Consider the following 18,743-nt stretch of genomic DNA (forward strand, 5'->3'; position numbering starts at 1 on the left):
ATGCTCGTTTCCAATTTGTGTTCCACCATGCATGGAGAGCACACACAGTTAGACCGAAAATATACAAATTTGGTTACATCTCTCCTTTAATCTTCCAGTGGATCCCTATGCACTTCAGGGTAAGGGGCAAACTCCTCTCCATGGTGAACTGGTCATTTCAGGGCCAGCCCCTTATTCACTTTCCCATCTTCCATTGAGCCTACTCTATGCCATCCAGCACAATTCTATTCTTGACAAACTTCAGATGACCCAAAGCACCAAGGTTGATCACCTGGCAAGGCTCTTCTCTCTCCTCCTTCCTCAGCCCACTGCTATTTTTCACCTCAGGGACTCATCATTATCCTACTAGTCTCACACAAAGGTTTCTACCCAGCCCTGGGACTGACACTCTATGATGTCCCTGTGTGACCATGTATATAGAGAGTGCTTATACCTTTCAGGGTAGATGAGTCCAGATAGCTGATGTGTCCCTCATATGGATTCCCAACAGGAAGTTTTCTCTCCTACCTGACAAGCCAACAGCTCCCCTGAGGTAGAACTCCTTGTCTTCCTCGCCTTCTTCATCTTCTGAGGGCAGAGTTCGGGATGCTGACTCTAGGTCTCGACTGAGGTCGTAATCGTGGTCCCATTCCAGGGGGATGGAGTCCACGCTGGCCGGCGTATCTCGCCCTGACCGCTCACTCCGGAGGGGCTGAGGAAGGGAGAGGGAGGGGTTGGAAGAAGGCTGTGGGGAGGGCATGCCATCTGCAGACGGGTCCTGCCAGCGGAGGTCTGAAAGAGCCGTGGAGTCTTCGAGATCTAGTTCTCGGTCTGAGAGGTCATGGTCATCTGGCAGCTAAAAGGGAAGTCACAACTCTGTCACTGCAAGAATAGGATCCACTTCTTACTCCAAACAGGTGAGACCTTCAATAAATGAATGCCAGCAGGTCCTGCTGACGATATGGAGTTAACTTTATCAACAGATACAGGAGAGCTTCCTGATTACTTTCAAAATACCTCATATACTCATCTGTTTCAGTGTCAGTTTTATCACAGAGAAAGTGGGAATATATTAAAACCTATTCCAAGGGGCCATTATAGGAAATTAAAAAGTATTAATAGTATTAAAATATTAAAAATATAAAAAAATATATAAATAATGGACCAAGTAGCATGTCTCCAACTCAACCGGCACACAATGGCATATCATCCTTTGGATTCTACATGCTAGACATGAAGCATGTTTATAATCACAGGACATTTCCATGTCTTTGGATTAACAGCATCATTCACTGTTGATGAGATGAAATTGTAGGGGCGGGTAGAAAAGAAAACGGAAGGGAGCAATTCATTCAAAAATAATCTCACGAGCTGAGCCATTGCTCATCTTACTGCATCTCATCTCTTCTCAAAGATACCCCATCTCCTGTAGAAGAACAATGGCACACAGTCTGCCTAAGTTGTTATACAAATACATGGTCACTCAGCAAATGAACAAAACAGCTCTCCCTACAAAGTGGTGACTATGAATAAATCCATTTTAAAGTTAGGGAAACTGAGGTGAGGGAGGTAAGGCAACGTGTCAAAAGTTATATAGATGACAGTATCGAGGCTTAGAACAAATCCAGGCATTCTTCTTCTAGACTCTGGACTTGATCATGACTAATCCCATACAGCTAATTCTCTGTGGATTCAATGAGAAAGAAACAAGTGCCTCTTACAGGCAGGCGGATCAGTTTCTTGTGATATCTTTCCACACGTCCAAAGACCTCCTGGCAGTAGCGTCTGAGCTCGTCCAGTTCCTCCTCGATGACAGCGGCATCCAGTGGCTCGCTCTTCTCTATCAGCTGCTCCCCCTGGGCAATGATCTGCTCGATTTTATTGTGGTTCAGTGAGATCTCCTGTTGGAAAGCCTGAGGGTGCAAAGACAATGTGGATTTTACACATCTCAAAATGATGTCTAGTAAGGTATGCATTTCTCTCAGTGTCAGAAAGATGATATTGGGGGGGGGGAATGACATGAGGGGGGATGATGACTTACTATATACAAAGATGGAGCAGTTATTTTCTAAAGTAAAATATCACCTTAAGACAGAATGGGAGTCAGATATCAGAAAAGAGCCTATGGTAATAAAAATGTATTACCACAATGCAGGCGGAGAATAACAGATAAATATCGACAACTATCATGGTGTTAATAGTGCTGCTGACTCCTGGTAAAAATGATGGTGTGGTGTGAGCATGTTGCTTTATTCCACATAATATATATCCTATGCCACACGTACACTAAAGGGGGCGTCACAGGTCCCTTTGATTCTTTCGTTGATTTGGAAGCTAAGAATCAGTGCATAAAGGTATACTGATTTGAAAAGACGGGATCTGGGAAAGATTATTCTACAAGAGTCTATATGATTTCAAAGACAGATATGGGCACAAGTTTCAAGTGACAGATGTTCATTTAGTCCAAAAATAAGCCCTGGAAGAGTTTAAATTGTCCACTAATAAGAAAGACTAAGGACAATGGAGGATAGTAATGCCTTTAAGATTTTTCCAGAACCTAAAAGGAAAAGTTCCAAATATCAGTTGGTAGAAATGTCTTGTTAGTGTTCAAATATTGACTTGCTTCTGGTATGAAGTGAGACAGTTGTATGTGTGTGGGGGGGGGCAGGGCAAAACATTGAGCAGAACATTGTGTGCAGTTTATTACACCTTAACAAGGTACTACTAAGGGTAATTTCTTTTGTTTCATCATAAAATCCAAAGTTTTGGGCATTGTCTTAGGTACTGTTCTGGTGCTGTGGAGAGAAGCCATGACCAAGGTAATTCTTATAAAATCAAGCATTTAACTGGGTGTTTGTTTACAGTTTTAAGCTTAGTCAGTTGTCATTATGGCTAGGAGTGTGGTTAACACATATGGGGCTCGAGCAGTAGCTAAGAGCTATGTACTCTGATCTGCAGGTTAAGAGAGAAAGCCAGATGCCCCTCAATGGAATGGATACAGAAAATGTGGTACATTTACACAAGGGAGTACTACTCAGCTATTTAAAAAAATGAATTTATGAAATTCCTAGGCAAATGGATGGACCTGGAGGGCATCATCCTGAGTGAGGTAACCCAATCACAAAGGAACTCACACAATATGTACTCACTGATAAGTGGATATTAGCCCAGAAACTTAGGATACCCAAGATATAAGATACAATTTGCTAACCGCATGAAACTCAAGAAGAACGAAGACCAAAGTGTGGACACTTTGCCCCTTCTTAGAATTGGAAACAAAACACCCATGGAAGGAGTTACAGAGACAAAATTTGGAGCTGTGATAAAAGGATGGACCATCTAGTGATTGCCATATCCAGGGATCCATCTTATGATCAGCTTCCAAACGCTGACACCATTGCATACACTAGCAAGATTTTGCTGAAAGGACCCAGATATAGCTGTCTCTTGTGAGACTATGCCGGGGCCTAGCAAACACAGAAGTGGATGCTCACAGTCAGCTATTGAATGGATCACAGGGCCCCCAATGGAGGAGCTAGAGAAAGCACCCAAGGAACTAAAGGGAACTGCAGCCCTATAGGTGGAACAACAATATGAACTAACCAGTACCCTGGAGCTCTTGACTCTAGCTGCATATGTATCAAAAGATGGCCTAGTCAGCCATCACTGGAAAGAGAGGCCCATTGGACTTGCAAACTTTATATGCCCCAGTACAGGGGAACCCTAGGGCCAAAAAGGGGGAGTGGGTGGGTAGAGGAGTGGGGGGATGGGTATGGGGGACTTTTGGGATAGCATTGGAAATGTAAATGAGGAAAATACCTAATTTAAAAAAAAGAGAGAGAGAGAGAGAGAGAGAGAGAGAGAAAGCCTGTGTTTGATGTAGGCTTTTAAAAGCTCAAAGCCCACCCACAGTGACACATTTTCTCCAACAAGGCCACACCTCCTCATCCCTCTAGTCCTTTCAGTTTTGCTTCCTGGTGAAGTATTCAAATATGTGAGCCTATGGAGGGGAGCAGTCTTATCCAAACTATCACAGGCATTATAACTATTCCTAAAAAAGAAACAAGCAAACATACAACCAAACAAAAACCTCAACAGTGGAGTATTATGGGAGGTGATTAAGTGGTATAATTTATACTTCCTGTGTACAATATCCTGGGTATGATTCTCAGCGCCAGCACATAAATAAACAAATAATTAAACAAACAACCAAACAATTTTATTGTTTTTTTGAGACAGGGTCTCACGTAGCATAGGCCAATCTCAAACTTGATAAATAGACAACTATGATCTTGAGCTCCTGGTCTCTCTGCCTCTAAGCCCCAAGTGCTGGGCTTACAGAAGTGTAGCATCTTACCATCTATTTTTTTATGGTGCTTGAAGCACCATAAAATGTCAGAAACTGCCTCAAAAATGATTGAGCTCACTACTCCCTTTTTAATGCACATCTCTTCAATGAAGGTCTCTAGCTAGCACAGTGTCTGAATTAAGTAGTGAATGATAAAGCATGCATTTAAGATTAACTTAGCCTCCAGAAACATAAACTATGTGGAATAAAATCCCCCAATGAGAACATAGCATTCTAAGTCAGCAAAATGGCTCAACAGGCAAAGGTGCTTGCCCCCAAGTGTGAGGTCAGATGGGAGCTCAGTTCCTGAACCCACGTCATGGAAGGAAAGAACCAACTGCAAAACGGCCACCTCTGTGAACACAGTGGCACAAGGACTGCCCTGGCCCCTGCTACACACATGCAATAATCAGATGAAAGCTGATGAAAAGTTGGACTTTTTTTTTTTCTGGAAACTGGAGCCATCAAATTCTATATAGATTTTGGAAATAAGTAATATATTAAACAACAACGACATCAAAAATCCCCAACACTGACAACCAAGTTGATATTTTTAAAGTATTTATGTTAATGGGTGCATTAGAGCAATTTTAAAAGATTTCAACATTGCCTGGTATAGTAGCTCATACCTTTAATCCCAGCACTTAGGAGGAAGAGGCAGGCAGATCTCCAAGTTCAAGGCCAGCGTGGCCTACAGAGTGAGTTCCCAGACAGCCAGGGCTACATAGAGAAACCCTGTCTCAAAAATTAAAAACAAAACAGAACAAAAAACTTCCTCAAATTCCATATGTTTTAACATCTCCTGTTCATGAAGAACTAAGTTTTCAAAGGCTCTATACTCAATTCTCCAGAAAGCGATTTGCAAACCCTCCCCTTTTCAGCATTCTTCCACATTGATAATTTGCAGAATAACTGACTCATTACCTTGAGTTGCTTTATTTTAGCTTGAACGTCACATTCCGAAAAGTGTTCAATATTGGTGAGCTGCAGATCCATCTCTGTGAGCCAGACAAGAATGCTGTCCCGGGCAGTCTCGAACTCCTCACGCTGGCTAATGAAGTGCTGGAAGGAAGAGGAGGATATTAGGCACTAAAATGTCCACAGTCACACACTGATATGGCCCAGCCAGTTCCAGCCTTCTGGGAAGTCAATTCCTCACAAGCATGGAGCACCCTAAACTCTCTTCCTATCACTTGCCCTTCCATCCCCTCCTGCCCTTCCAACTTCCACTCTCCCCAAGAACAAGTCTCACTAGTCACGCTTATCCTCTAGTCCCCATATTATGAGACAAGACTTAATGAGAACCTTGAGCCTGCGCAAGATGGAGGTGACCCGCTTCTGTAGGTCGTCCCATCTCTGGTTGCCCCCATGGACCATCTGCCTGAGGCTGCAGGCGGAGTCTGTGCGATTCTCTCTGGCCAGGCGCCGGTACTGTTTGTTGATAAGCTCTAGTTGGGTCAGGCTCTCATGGACCTGCCGCTGGAAAGCCTGAAGCCACAGGGAAGTTAATTAATGTGGGAGATCCTTCAAGGACATAACTCAGAGGGTTATGTCTCTTGGTTTTCATACTGCAGAGTCAAGGAGCACAGAAGTTACCCTATCTCAGACCCAGCAGATCGACCAAGAGCCACAAGAAACAACAGAACTGTAAGGGATGATTGTATTTATCAACAAGTACACAGAAAAGCAAAATATACACATATATATATTTGTATATTGGCATGTACACAAAAACATCACATATAGAATGTTGCATGCATTTTAAAAATGACTAATGAAATCAAGCCAAGTACGGTGGCACAAATTTGCAATTTCAGTGCTTGGGAAGCAGCAGCATCAGAATCACAAGTTCAAGGTCATCCAGGGACTGAGAGCCAGGCTGGGGGGTGGGGGTGGGGGTGGTCTGGTGCTGCTAGGTATTCAAATACTAAATTCTGTACTCCGACATCTGGCTGCCCCACTCAGTAAGAGTGAATTGCCATGTACACTGGACCAGCAGCATGTGTCCCCCAGAATAGACTGCTGGAGCAGAAATAACTGGAAAGACTCAAACAGCAAGTATTTGGGGAGCAGAGTTGGGGAAGTAGCCAGTTTAGTCATTAGAAAACTAGATTAGGCGACATCCTCCAGTAACTGCGCAAAGCTAAATAAATAAAACCATAGGATTTTGACTCAATTTTCAGGGGGGCTGGCCAAATCATATAAATAATTGATCAAGTTTATTAAAATCCATTTTACCCTGGGCTATATGAATCCCTGTCTTGAAAAACAAAAAGAAACATATAAAATAAATAATAACCAGGAAACCAATTTTCCTATCTAAGAAATTACTGCAAGAACACATACGGGTGTTTACACGTTAGATTGAAGTGTTCTCGAGATTTCTGTGTCCGTACTGAGAAATGATATGTAAAATGGCACTGTGCATTTGTAGAATATGTAATTTCTTCAAAGTGCAGAAATCCCCTCAATCCTGGTGTCCATTAGGAACGAAACTAAAACCATCTTTGGCAGAAGTGCCTCTAATGCCAGCTGTTAACCCTGCTTTTAAGAAAATCAGGTTAGTATAAAACACAACTAACTTTCCATTAAAAAAAAAAAAGACACAGCAGTTTGAAGAAGGTCCTTTCTTCTCAGCTTTCATAAAAGACGCCAGAGTTGTTATCCTAGCATAGAGCATGGATGCTCTGCTCTTGAGGACATGACAGGGAGCAGAAATTGTATGGTTACTAGCACTTCCTTCTACCCCTGCTGCAGGGCCCAGCACTAACCAACCAAACACCCACACAAATAAAATACAGCTTCACTCTAAATGCATGCACCCTGCTTTGTGGCTGACTTTTATCCTAGACCCCAACCCAAATGCTATGAGTGGCTTACTGGCGTTGATTTTATGTGCATCTCACACTTCCGTGTTGGTTGCCTCCTCACACTGCTCAGAGGATTGAACCCCTGCCCTAGAGATGATTTGCCTTCTGAGAACTGCTTTCAGAACACCCATCCCAGCAGGCTATCTTAAGTTTTAAAGAAATTATGAGGTGCTCAAGGAGGTTCTACTTTTGATGTTATAATATGTCAGAGCATAGATCTGCCCGCTCAGGTGATTGTATAGCACTCAGGGCACCCCAGTGCACCCAATGTCTTTCCAAACATTTCTGCAAGTGAGTGAGTGATCCTTAAGCAGAATTTTGTATCTGTGACATTTTCTGTCTGCAAGAAAATTAAATATAAGAATAATGATACTTGATTTAAAAAAATCAATTATTTCAGTGCTGGGCATCTGAGTCCAAAATAGAATCAAGAATGATCCCATGTAATCTGCTTTGCAGTGTTAGCCAATTATGAGAGGTTTTAACCTTCACAAAGCACAGTGCTACAAGACACAGGGCAGGGTCACTTCCACCAGCATTGTGAAGTGATCTGGATTCTTCAGCAGTTTATGGTGGCTTTTTGCTAGAGAAAAAATTTTTAAAAATTTTTATTTATTTATTTATTTATTTATTTATTTATTATACGTGATGAGTAGTTGTCTTCAGACATACCAAAAAAGGGCATCAGATCTCATTACAGATGGCTGTGAGCCAACCATGTGGTTGCTGGGAATTGAACTCAGGACCTCTAGAAGAGCCCTTAACCACCGAGCAATCTCTCCAGTCACCTAGAGAAAACTTTTTACAGAGGCATTTTCTCTCTCTGTACTTATTGGTTTAGTTTCATATGCTTTTACTTATTCCATATAGCATCAAACACTATTATACTCAGAGAGTTATCTATCAAGGATTCAGATCTATAAATCAGACAAGAATGAGAAGAAATTTCATTTTCCCTCCACTAGCTCAAGGCTTGGTTCACTGATGTCATGGGAGAAAATCAAGTCATTTATGGATTTAGTTGAAATGCTAGTTTCATTTATATACATCTTGAGGAGGACTGAGGAAAAATTACCAATGGGGCACCAGTGAGGACTATTTAGAACATGTCAGAACCCTTCACAGTGAGTGCACAGGCACACATGTGAGTGTCAGTGTGTGTATAGAGTGATGTGTTCTATCTACACCAATGTCTATGTGTAATCAGTTAGCGCAATGGTTGGGGTTCAGGTTGTCACAGAGCTATAGAGTGGACTTGAGATTGTGAAGCCAAGGAGCCTTTAATAGGGTGCTTTAATGACTCCTTCCAGTTAACTGTTGCTATTTTCATCTCTTGGTAATCTGAAATTCTTTGTGACTCAAGAACAGTATTGGACTCTTCTGCTCTATTAGAAGTGGGCTACAACCACAATGCTCTGGCCAATTCTGGGGCCAACTGTATGCAACTGCATGCTATCAGTTATCAACATCACTCCTATGTATTTGATTATTTAATTCTCTGAGCTAGCATACAGGGGACATTTCTGCCCCTACATTACAACACGCTTCTCTCTCATTGCTTCTAGTCCCCACTGGCCCTGCCTGACTCTTTCTGGTCTTCCCATAATGTGTATCTATACATACTCCAGCTAGGTTGAAAGGACTGAGAGAATATATTTACGGGTAGATTTTTATATTATAGAAATAATCATATTTTAATCTTAGAAGTCATAGATGAAGAATTCTGAAATAAGGATAATGCCATAGGGTTTGAAGAGAATTATGAATCTTGTTTTCCAAGAGAACTATTTCCCCTTCCTCTCTCCTCTTTCTTTGCTATATTTCCTTATTACTCTGTAGCCCAGGATAGACTTCAATTTGAGATTCTCCTTCCCCAACCTCTTGAGTGCTGGGACTATGAGAGTCTGATACTGTGTCTGGCTAACATTTTTATTTATTACTTTCTTATTTGTAATTCTGCTAATCTTCAATTAAAATCGTCACTGCTCTTCATCTACTCTCGAGGCATGCTGCCCATGGCTACAAAGTCATTCCGCAGCTATTCGAATAGATAACGCATGGTACGTTAGTCAGTTCCTGCTCTGTGGCATCAGCTCCCAGCTGGCACAATGTATCCCAGCACAATGAACAGCTGACTATTTGGCAGTATGAATCACCTCAAACTTCTTCAGCTCCTCCTTGGCAACTGTATAGAGCACCCCGGAAGAACTGGGGAAAGCAGCCGTCCTTTCTGAAACCTCCAGCCAGTCTTCAAAGCGAGAATAGTCATCCAGAAACTTCTGCCACAGTCGCCACGTCTCTTCAATTCTGAGGCAGAAGATGAAAGAACACACCCCTCATTATTAAGACTGTTAATGTTCAGAACCCTATCTGATGCCCTCAATGGGATTAAGAGTGCCCAGACAAGCAACTGCTGTGCAAAACAATAACAGCTTTGACCCAAACCGCCCAGGGAAAGAGACAACTGTGGGAGCTAAAAATCAAACAGCTGTTGGTTTCAAAAGATGCCCTGCAGCTTTGAATTTGGAATTAGTCAAACTGGATATTAAAAAGCATACATGAGCAGCCCTGGTGCTCGCATGGGAGGCCAGGAACCCTACAGGTAGACACCATGTTCAGGCCAGTGCATTAAATAAATGTGAAGTTGGAGATTTCCTTTAATGCCAACATCAGACTCCGAGTAATAACAGTCAACCTTGCCAGCCAAGTGTGGAGCTTTTAGGACTGGCCAGGGGTCAGCATAGTTTTGTACTTTGGGTCACTGAGATGCAGGACATTGAGATTTTGCCACTGGCATTTTAGCAAGGCTTAAAAGTGTCTATTACTTTACAAATATAGTACAGAAAGCGAGAGGTCTCAATGCAATGTTCCTCTTTGTGCCTGTGCTTCCTATTTGTTCCCCCACGGCCCGCCCTCCCATGTTCCCTCCTACTCCTACTGTCCCCTTTCTCTCCTACATACTTCCTCCCCTTCCTGCTCCCTACCCCCCTTCTCCCTTTCCTCTTTCTTCTCCCCCCTCCCCATCCCTTTCTTCTAGAACTCTTCCTCCTCTCTTAGTGCCCTTGTGACTTTTATGTTCTATGTTTAAACACTTGTATTAAATATACATTTAAGTCTAGATTTATATGTGTTATCTATACATTTAAATCTAGACCCAGAGGCAACATTTATCTCTTTTGAGCGTGGATTATTTCAATTAACGCCATGAAGAGTAGAATTTGATTTAAAATGTTATCTATCTCTGACAACAAATTCAATAAAGCTATACTTACTTTGCAAGGGAAGATTTTAATTTTTCTATGTAATATTTAAGCTGTGTGTTCCAATATAAGCTTGCTTGTTACACTTATATTACATTTATGCCTATTTATATTTGCAGTTATATGTAGGTAGTAGTCATCTGCAGGAAGTCAAGGCTATTTTTGGACGTTGTAACCAATGGAAAAGTGTAAACAGTGGATACAGTGACTGGGAAGCTGGCTGGAGCTTCTGTGGTTTGGGGTTTTTGTTTGTTTTGTCGTTGTTTTGGTTTGGTCTGTAGCTTCCCATCCCAGCTCACTTGAGTCTCCTCTCCATGGACATGGCGCAGATGTTCCTCCACCGCCGGTCCAGGTTGCGAGTGGCCTGCTGGATGGAGTCACACTCTGCGTCGGTGGCACAGGCGTCGCAGTCATGCAGCAGAACCTCACACAGGTTGAGGACGGAGGCGACACCTGTGCTGTGTTTCTCGATGTCTCTCTGGAGCTCCTGCAGGGCATTAGAGTGTGCTTTGCTGTGAGAATCTGTGTATTTAGATGAGAGAACTCCGCCCACGCTCACGGACTGATATGCCATACTGGACAGTGGTTCACTTTCCTGGATGAACAAGTTTCCTGAGCCAGAGTTCAGGCCCCATTACCTACATTGGAAGGCTCACAGAAACTTTAGCTTCAAGGGACCCAATGCTCCTGTCTGACCTCTGTCATGTGTAGACACACACACACACACACACACACACACACACACACACACACACACAAAGAGTCAAACTGGCTTTAGTAATGGGTGATAAAATAAGTCCTGGGTTGGGTTGTGGGGATGGCTCAACGGGAAAGTGCCTGCCACACTAATGTGCTAACCTGATTTGAATGTGCAGAACCATGTAAAGCCAGATGTTACAGGTAGCATGCACCTATCATTCCAGAGCTAAGACAAGATGGGAGGCAGAAACAGGAGCATCCCCAGAAGCCTGTGTTCTGGCTAACCTGGTGTACACTGTAGTATGCAACAAGAGGCCCTGTGTCAAATAAGGTAGGAGGTAAAGACCAACCCTGTATGCTGTGGCTCACACTTGCCTGGGTGTAAAGACACAGACACAGACACAGACACAGACACAGACACAGACACAGACACAGACACAGACACAGACACAGACACAGACACAGACACAGACACAGACACAGACACAGACACAGACACACACACACACACACAGACACACACACACACACACACACACACACACACACACACACACACACACACACAGGGGCCGTGGAAAGGAAGAGGGAGAGAGGACAAGAAGGGGGGAAAGAGAGGGAGAGAGAGGGAGAGGGAGGGAGGAAGGAAGGGAAGGAGGGAGGGAGGGACAGAGAGAATAGAATTTCTTGCCCTGGGCTCTACTGATATATCACTCTCATTCCAATTGATTAATCAATTCAGTATGCATGCATCTAAGAGTATCGCCCACCTCAGAACTGACATTTAAGTGTCACAGATCTGCAAGTGCATAGGACAATATCAAGAGGTTCTGTGGCTTAAAACACTGAGGCTCCCTTCCATAAATGAGGTCATCACTACTCCCCTTGGAGCACAGTTTTAAGTGTAGGATAGAAATAGAAAGTGTTTGAGATAAGCAGGAAACTGGATTTCATCCAACTCCAACATATGAACTCAGGTTAAATGCAGAGAATGTAAATCGAAAATGTCCATTATTCTCCCCCTTGGGCTTCACTGCAATTTGGTTCTAGAAGGTTCTTCAAAGACCCACATGTCAAAGGCTTGGTTACCCACCTTCCAGGGTGTGAGTGGCAGCAGGACCTCTAGTAGGTGGGGCCCTGCTGAAGAAGTTACATCCCTGGGAGCCTATCCTGGTAAAGGGGATCTCACGCCCTCATATTCATACATTCATAGTCATCTCATATTCATACATATTCACGTGTGTGTGTGTGTGTGTGTGTGTGTGTGTGTGTGTGTGTGTGTGTGTGTGCTCTTTCCTGTAGCCTTTATTTACCCTATTAGCTTTGGCCCTCCCCCTCATGGAAGAGGGTTTCTTAAATGCTGGAGACTCCTGCCTGCAGGCATAGAGTTAAGAATGGGTGGACAACACTGGTCATTATCCTTTACCTGGTACATGCCTTACCAGGCTCTCCTAGAGAAGTTGGGTGGGAGTGGGGGGCACTGAAAGCCAGCAATGACCCTTTCAATGCAATCCCCAAAATGTCAAACACGGCCCACAGAGGACACTAATCTTATAAAAACTAAAAATGTCTCAGCAAAATGGTCTTAAGGCAATGATAATTTGAGTATGAAACAACACCAAGAGTCAGTTCATACGTGTATAAGATTGTGAAAGAACAACAAAATAAAAGGCAAACTCCATATCTATAGCTGTACTTAAATATCTATTCTAACTAGTATACAGTGTTGTAAAAATTAAGTATGTGTATCTAACACAGAGATCAAGAGCCCAGCCCTAACTACATCTACAAAGCCACTCCTACACCTATAACCCAGGGATCACTTCAAAAGAGTTAGGTGGAAAGACTGTAAGAGCCAGAGGATCAGAGAGTTTACTGTGAGATTGTTGTCTCCTAGGCACGTCAGAAGCTACACCCATACGTTCTCCCCAACATGTCTGCAGAGACATGGGGCAAACACAGAGAGCCATACTAGATATGATAAAGGGAACTAGGAAAGAACCAGGGGCCTCAGTCCTACACAAAGAACTATAGGCAACTGAGATACTGAGAGTGGGAGGGAGCTTCCTCTTTGGGGAAAGGCTCACTGATTGCATACCCAATACCAAGTGGCCAGCCCCTAAAACATATACAGTCAAGTTATATCACACAGACAGAGCAGGCTATATTTACAAACACACATTTCTGTGAGTGTTTTTTAAAAAACCTTATTCACACACACACACACACAACATATATAATATATATATTGTGTGTGTGAGTTATATATATATAAACAGTTAATAAAAACAAGAGGCTAAGAGAGCAAGGAGAGGTGTTTGGGAAGGTTTGGAGGGAGGAAAGGGGAGAGGGTAATGCTGTAATTATAATTTCAAAAAATAAAAATAATTTTAAAATCATACAAAAGGCTTAGAACAGTTTCCGGCCTATAACAAAACATCAGTGAGGTTTGTCAGCCATTGCTATTATTGACCTCATTCATTCCTTACAAAAAAAAAAAAAAAAAAGAAGTGTGTTAATTATCTTACAGGATTTGAAAAGTATTTTCTTTTTTCATTTATTTTAAGGCAAACAACTTGGCTACCATGGTGTGTAGAATTCCCAGTGACAATGAAGACATACGGTAACACTTTCATGGCTGGCATCTGGAGTCTGATACACTTTGTAAGAATAAACAAGGTGGGTAGGAAATAAAAATTCCTCTCTGCTCTCATTCTCAGGCGCATCTTCCCTTGCTTTGCATTCTATGTCGGGGGCATGGGCTGCCCTAACTGGATCCACGAAGCTGGAGTGACTGTGTGGTCTGGAGATCACACTGTCCTCCTCACAGGGTAGAACTGTTTCAGTTCTAAAAGGCCTCAAGTGACATCGTAGTCTTTCTCTGAACACCCTACAGAAAGCCAAGGGCTTCTTTCTAAGTCTACAGTGGTGGGCTCACAGAAAAAGAAGCAATCGGCTGATGGCTGTTAGATGGCTTCTTGGAGAAGTGAAGACATTCATATGGCACAGCCATCTTTTAAGAGTCAATTCTGCGGTGACACAGAACCTATTTGTCCCCACCACTTTCCTACACAGAGCTCCCCACTGTCACTAGTCCTGCCTAACTTCTTTGTGATCTTTCATCCCAAGCCAGCATCTTGATGACTACCAAATTATCCTGGCCAAGAGAACACAGGATGTGTGGCTTAGCAATCTCTTTTCCCACCTACCTGCTGCTCATTCAGTTTCCTCTGTATTTCTTCAGAGTTACAAGAATCATAGACTATGGGCTTGGCCAACTCTGACTCCATGTGGGCCAGCCAAGTCCTCAGGCTGCCCATGTTCTTGTCCAGCTGCTGCACAGCAACCAGCGTCTCCTTTAGCTTCTTCACCCTGTGGACAGAGAATTGGTGAGATGGTGAAAGGCTTTGATCATGTTACCCTCATGTGGAGAAGCCAGTGCTGTGGTCCATGGCCAAATTGAGCTGATCCATCCTGACAGTGTGACTCTGCTGTGTGTCTGGTTTCTTCATTATACAAAAGGGGATCTTATAGACTATGCAAGGATTGATAATGTTTAAATAAGAGGGGTAATAAAGTGCTCACGGAAGGAGAACATTTAGCAACTATTCACAACTATTATACCCAATTCTGTAAGTATTACAGCAACTCCACAGCTCTCAGAGAACTCGGTCCCACAAATATTACAATTTATATCACAGGAGGTGCAATACTCAGTAGAGACAGTCTGGCTGGGCACTTGAGGTGCTACGAGAAACATACAGAAATGTAGTTCTAAGGTCTACAGGTGAGGGAGGAGATTATAGCATTGATTAAATTGGTAGGAATAGAATGGAAGTTGTGCAGGGGTGTTGACTGAGAAGGAAGAATTTTTTTTAAAGTTTCTTAAAGGAGGACTAAAGAAAAAATCAGAAATTAAAACAGGGAGTGGGGAGATGGCTCAGTCAATCAAGTGACCTGAGTTCTGATCCTTAGAAACTAGGAAAAGCCAGGTGGGCTAACTTGTACCTGTAAATCCCAGTGTTACACAGAGTTCTCTGGAGAGACACACACACACACACACACACACACACACACACACACACACACACACGTACATGCGTACACACCTTTTTTTTTTTTTTAAGAAGGTGGAAGACCAGGAAAGTATAATGTAGACCAGAGATAGGATGCTCAAAAATGAGAATCAGTCAGTCTGAACAGGGACTCATCCCAGGGGTAAGGCTACAGAACTAGAATTTTACACAAATGTGGTTGGTTCTTACAAAGGCTGACATTTGGGAACTACTGTTGTGCTATAGAGCATTGTAAACAATCTGAAAAAAACCAAAGAGAGGATCTGATGTTAACAGTCAGAAGGGCTCTGCAGGCCCTGTGTGAGCATGCCATTACTCATTACAAAATGATCAGCCAGGCTACCCAGAATGCTTAGGGCAAGGAGCTGTAATTGATTGTGGTAGAGGGGGTTTATTTTGTTGATGCTTGTGCCGATGTGAGTTTCTGTTCACTATATGCATGGAAGAGTTATATGCTGGGCATGGTGGCGGGTGTGGTGGCACACGCCTTTAATCCCAGCACTTGGGAGGCAGAGGCAGGCGGATTTCTGAGTTCAAGGTCAGCCTGGTCTACAAAGTGAGTTCCAGGACAGCCAGGGCTATACAGAGAAACCCTGTCTTGAAACACTGCCCCCCCCCAAAAAAAAGAGTTATAGTTGGTTGAGATCTGCCCTATGTGGGTGCTGAGAATCAAGCCCAGGTCTGTTGGAAGAGCCAAAAATGTTCTTAACAACTGAGATAGTCCTATCTCAATCTCTCTCTCTCTCTCTCTCTCTCTCTCTCTCTCTCTCTCTCTCTCTCTCTCTCTCTCTCCCTCTCTCTCATACATTATCTCCTGACAACAGTTTCCCCTCCCCCCATGCCTCCAGTTCTCCCACCCACCATGAAAGGTGGTGTGGTCCCCAGTTGAGCTAAGGCTTGAAACTCTGATGACCCTGAAGGGATGATAAGCATTTCGCCTGATTCTAGGGCACCAGGCCCCTGTCACTAGCCACAGCCCTCCATAGACTTCTGACTATCAGTCAAGTAAGGGCAATTCCCGAAGCCCCTCCACAGGTAGAGGTTGTGACCTGTGGTCATGTAGGCTCAAGACACATCTCCATTTTTATGGGGTCCCTAAAGGCTTAGAGGACTTAGCCAATATACTCTCCTTCCCAGACATTCTTCCCTACAAAAGATATTTAACCTCAGGCCCACCATGAGAAGTGGGGTACGGTTTTAACTCATCTACTTTCTGCCATGACAATAAATGCCTTAAAGCCAGGCACTGCCTCATTTCACAGGGATCCACCATGGGGAGCCATGGAGAAGGGCTTCGCCTACAGAGCTCCCATGTAATCTCCCTTAGAGGGCCTCTCTGTGCTCCCAGTCACGGCCACCAAGCTAAGCCAGATCCAGCCTGCTGGCCTCCACTCTATTTTCAGCTCCCAGAGGAGCCTGGGTGTTCGAAAACCTGAGAACGAGACAGCCCTGAGCCTCATCATTGTCACAGGCCAGGGGACCCCTGAACCAGCTCCAGCAGTCCTGCACCTCAGACTGTGCTTCCCCACCCCTGAGCGGTGTCCCAGGGATGCCCTACAGCCTAACATCTGCCAAGTGACAGCATGGGGTAAGCGGAGTCAAACTCCCTGAGATCTGCCTCCCCAAGCGGCTGAGCCCTGTGGCCAAGCAGACATGGGACCCCATTAACCCTACAACAGGCACCCAAAGTGGTGTTCCAGCAATTCCCCTCTCTCCCAGATCCACCTTTTCTTCATTTCCCTTCAGAAAAGAGTAGGCCTCCCAGGGCTATGAACCAAACACAGCATCAAAAGTTATAAGAAGACTATGCACAAACACATGTCAAGGCTGGAAGAGTCAAATAGGAGGATAAAAAGATCCCAAAAGCAAATAGTCAGAGCCAGCCTCCACTCCCACTGTAAGGCATGGCACAAGAACAACAAGCCTGACTACCATAACATACATGCAGAGCACCTAGCTCAAACAGGCTCCACAATTGCCTCAAAGACACTTGCTTAACTATGTTCAGAGCAGCTTTATCAATAATAGTCAGAAACTGGAGACAACCTAGATGTCCCTCCACTGAAGAATGGGTAAAGAAAGGGCAGTATATTTACTTAGTGGAATATTACTAAGCTGCCAAAAAAGTGTCATGAAATTTGCAGGCCAATGGATGGAACTAGAAAAAAAAAAATCATCCTAAGTGAGGTAACCCAGACCCAGAAAAACAAACATGGTACGTTCTCACTTATAAGTGGATATTAGCTGTAAAGTAACAAACAACCACACTACAATCCTCCGACCCTGGAGCCATCTCTTTATAGTCCTGGTAATTAATTACTTGAAAGAAGTAGTTACAAAGGATGAAGACATAAGCCATGGAACTTCTAGAATAATCTATTAAAAAACATGTAACCAAACATAGTTCATCATGGGAAACAACCATATGATGTACTTAGATGTAGAGGAAGAATCTGACACAGAGGAAAAGGGAGAGGAACGTACAAATGCAGATAAATATCAAAGCAAGGATGGAGAGGGAGATGCCAAGGGCATCTGTTGAGACAGCCCTGGAAAGAGACTGTTTTGACTTCATATTTATCACATAATAAGGATTGATTAGCTGTTCCTGTCCCTGTCTAGGGTCTGGCCTGTTTGACTGAACATAGATGACTCCCCAAAGCAGTGCACAACCAGGGATTTCTGCCACAGCTTTTTTTTTTTTTTTTTTTTTTTTTTTTAAATAAAGTTCAGTTCTCTGCATAGACTACGTCCTGGTCCAGGAAACATGGAGAATTTACAGGAACTGCTCTTCCTATAAGTAATCAGATAACCAGATAAAGAAAAGTGCTTCAATGTCAAAGTGGCCTCACTGAAAATGTATCTTCTTGAAAAAAAAAATGTCAAGAGCCACATGATGTCTAAGCCTACGGGATGCTAGAAATTTCAAAGCAGATCTTCAATAGAATGTTCTGTGATTCACAGCTTATACTTGGATGGCCCATCTCTATGACGCCGAGATGCTGAATAAGTTGCTCTCTGGGTGAAGTATAGACTCACCCCCAAGGCGCTTTCAGCCTATGAGCTACAGCTCTCGGTTCCTTCCACGCCCACCTCAGAAGTTCGGCTCTGTTTTTCAGGCCAAAAGTCACCGCTCTGAGGGAAAATTTCTTCATTCAAGAATTTTTAGAATATCGATTTATTTTTAGTTCCTTAAAATTGATGGACAACCTCATTTCTACCATCACAGTGTCAACAAATCAGAGTGCTTGCCTCCAATGAAACCAATCCTGATGGTATAGTTGCATCTTCCCCTAGGGACTATCCCCAAATCTCATCCTCACACACGTGTTCTTTAAAGGACTTCCATCCTGCTCTGGGCATTCCTTAGCTGACTGTAGTTTTTTTGTCTAGAGCTAGGATGCCATGAAATTTTCCCTTTTCCATGCTAGCATGTCCATTGGTATCATTCTTGTTTGGGTCTTGTTTAAGGATGAACCCTAACCTCAGTTGGTTATTCATTATTGAGTAG

The 18,743-nt window shown here is 43.3% G+C and overlaps 1 protein-coding gene across 24 annotated transcripts in view; it reads right to left on the bottom strand.

The window, feature by feature from the left end:
* Syne1 (spectrin repeat containing, nuclear envelope 1) overlaps positions 1-18,743 on the bottom strand; it is a 530,501-nt gene that overhangs the window by 26,832 nt on the left and 484,926 nt on the right. For 19 of the 24 annotated variants that reach the window (NM_001347732.1, NM_001347711.1, NM_001079686.1 and 16 more), the window contains 7 exons: positions 14,366-14,528; positions 10,757-10,944; positions 9,354-9,504; positions 5,633-5,815; positions 5,252-5,389; positions 1,701-1,892; positions 508-835 (listed from right to left, as the gene is read on the bottom strand). In NM_001347732.1, the coding sequence (NP_001334661.1) occupies positions 508-835; positions 1,701-1,892; positions 5,252-5,389; positions 5,633-5,815; positions 9,354-9,504; positions 10,757-10,944; positions 14,366-14,528 (1,343 nt within the window). Of the gene's footprint in view, positions 1-507; positions 836-1,700; positions 1,893-5,251; positions 5,390-5,632; positions 5,816-9,353; positions 9,505-10,756; positions 10,945-14,365; positions 14,531-18,743 lie in introns of all 24 variants that reach the window. The other 5 variants (XM_017314047.2, XM_017314046.2, XM_017314045.2 and 2 more) reach the window with 2 other exon arrangements.

The sequence above is a fragment of the Mus musculus genome, chromosome 10, assembly GCF_000001635.26.
Source record: "Mus musculus strain C57BL/6J chromosome 10, GRCm38.p6 C57BL/6J".
Lineage (NCBI taxonomy): Eukaryota > Metazoa > Chordata > Mammalia > Rodentia > Muridae > Mus > Mus musculus.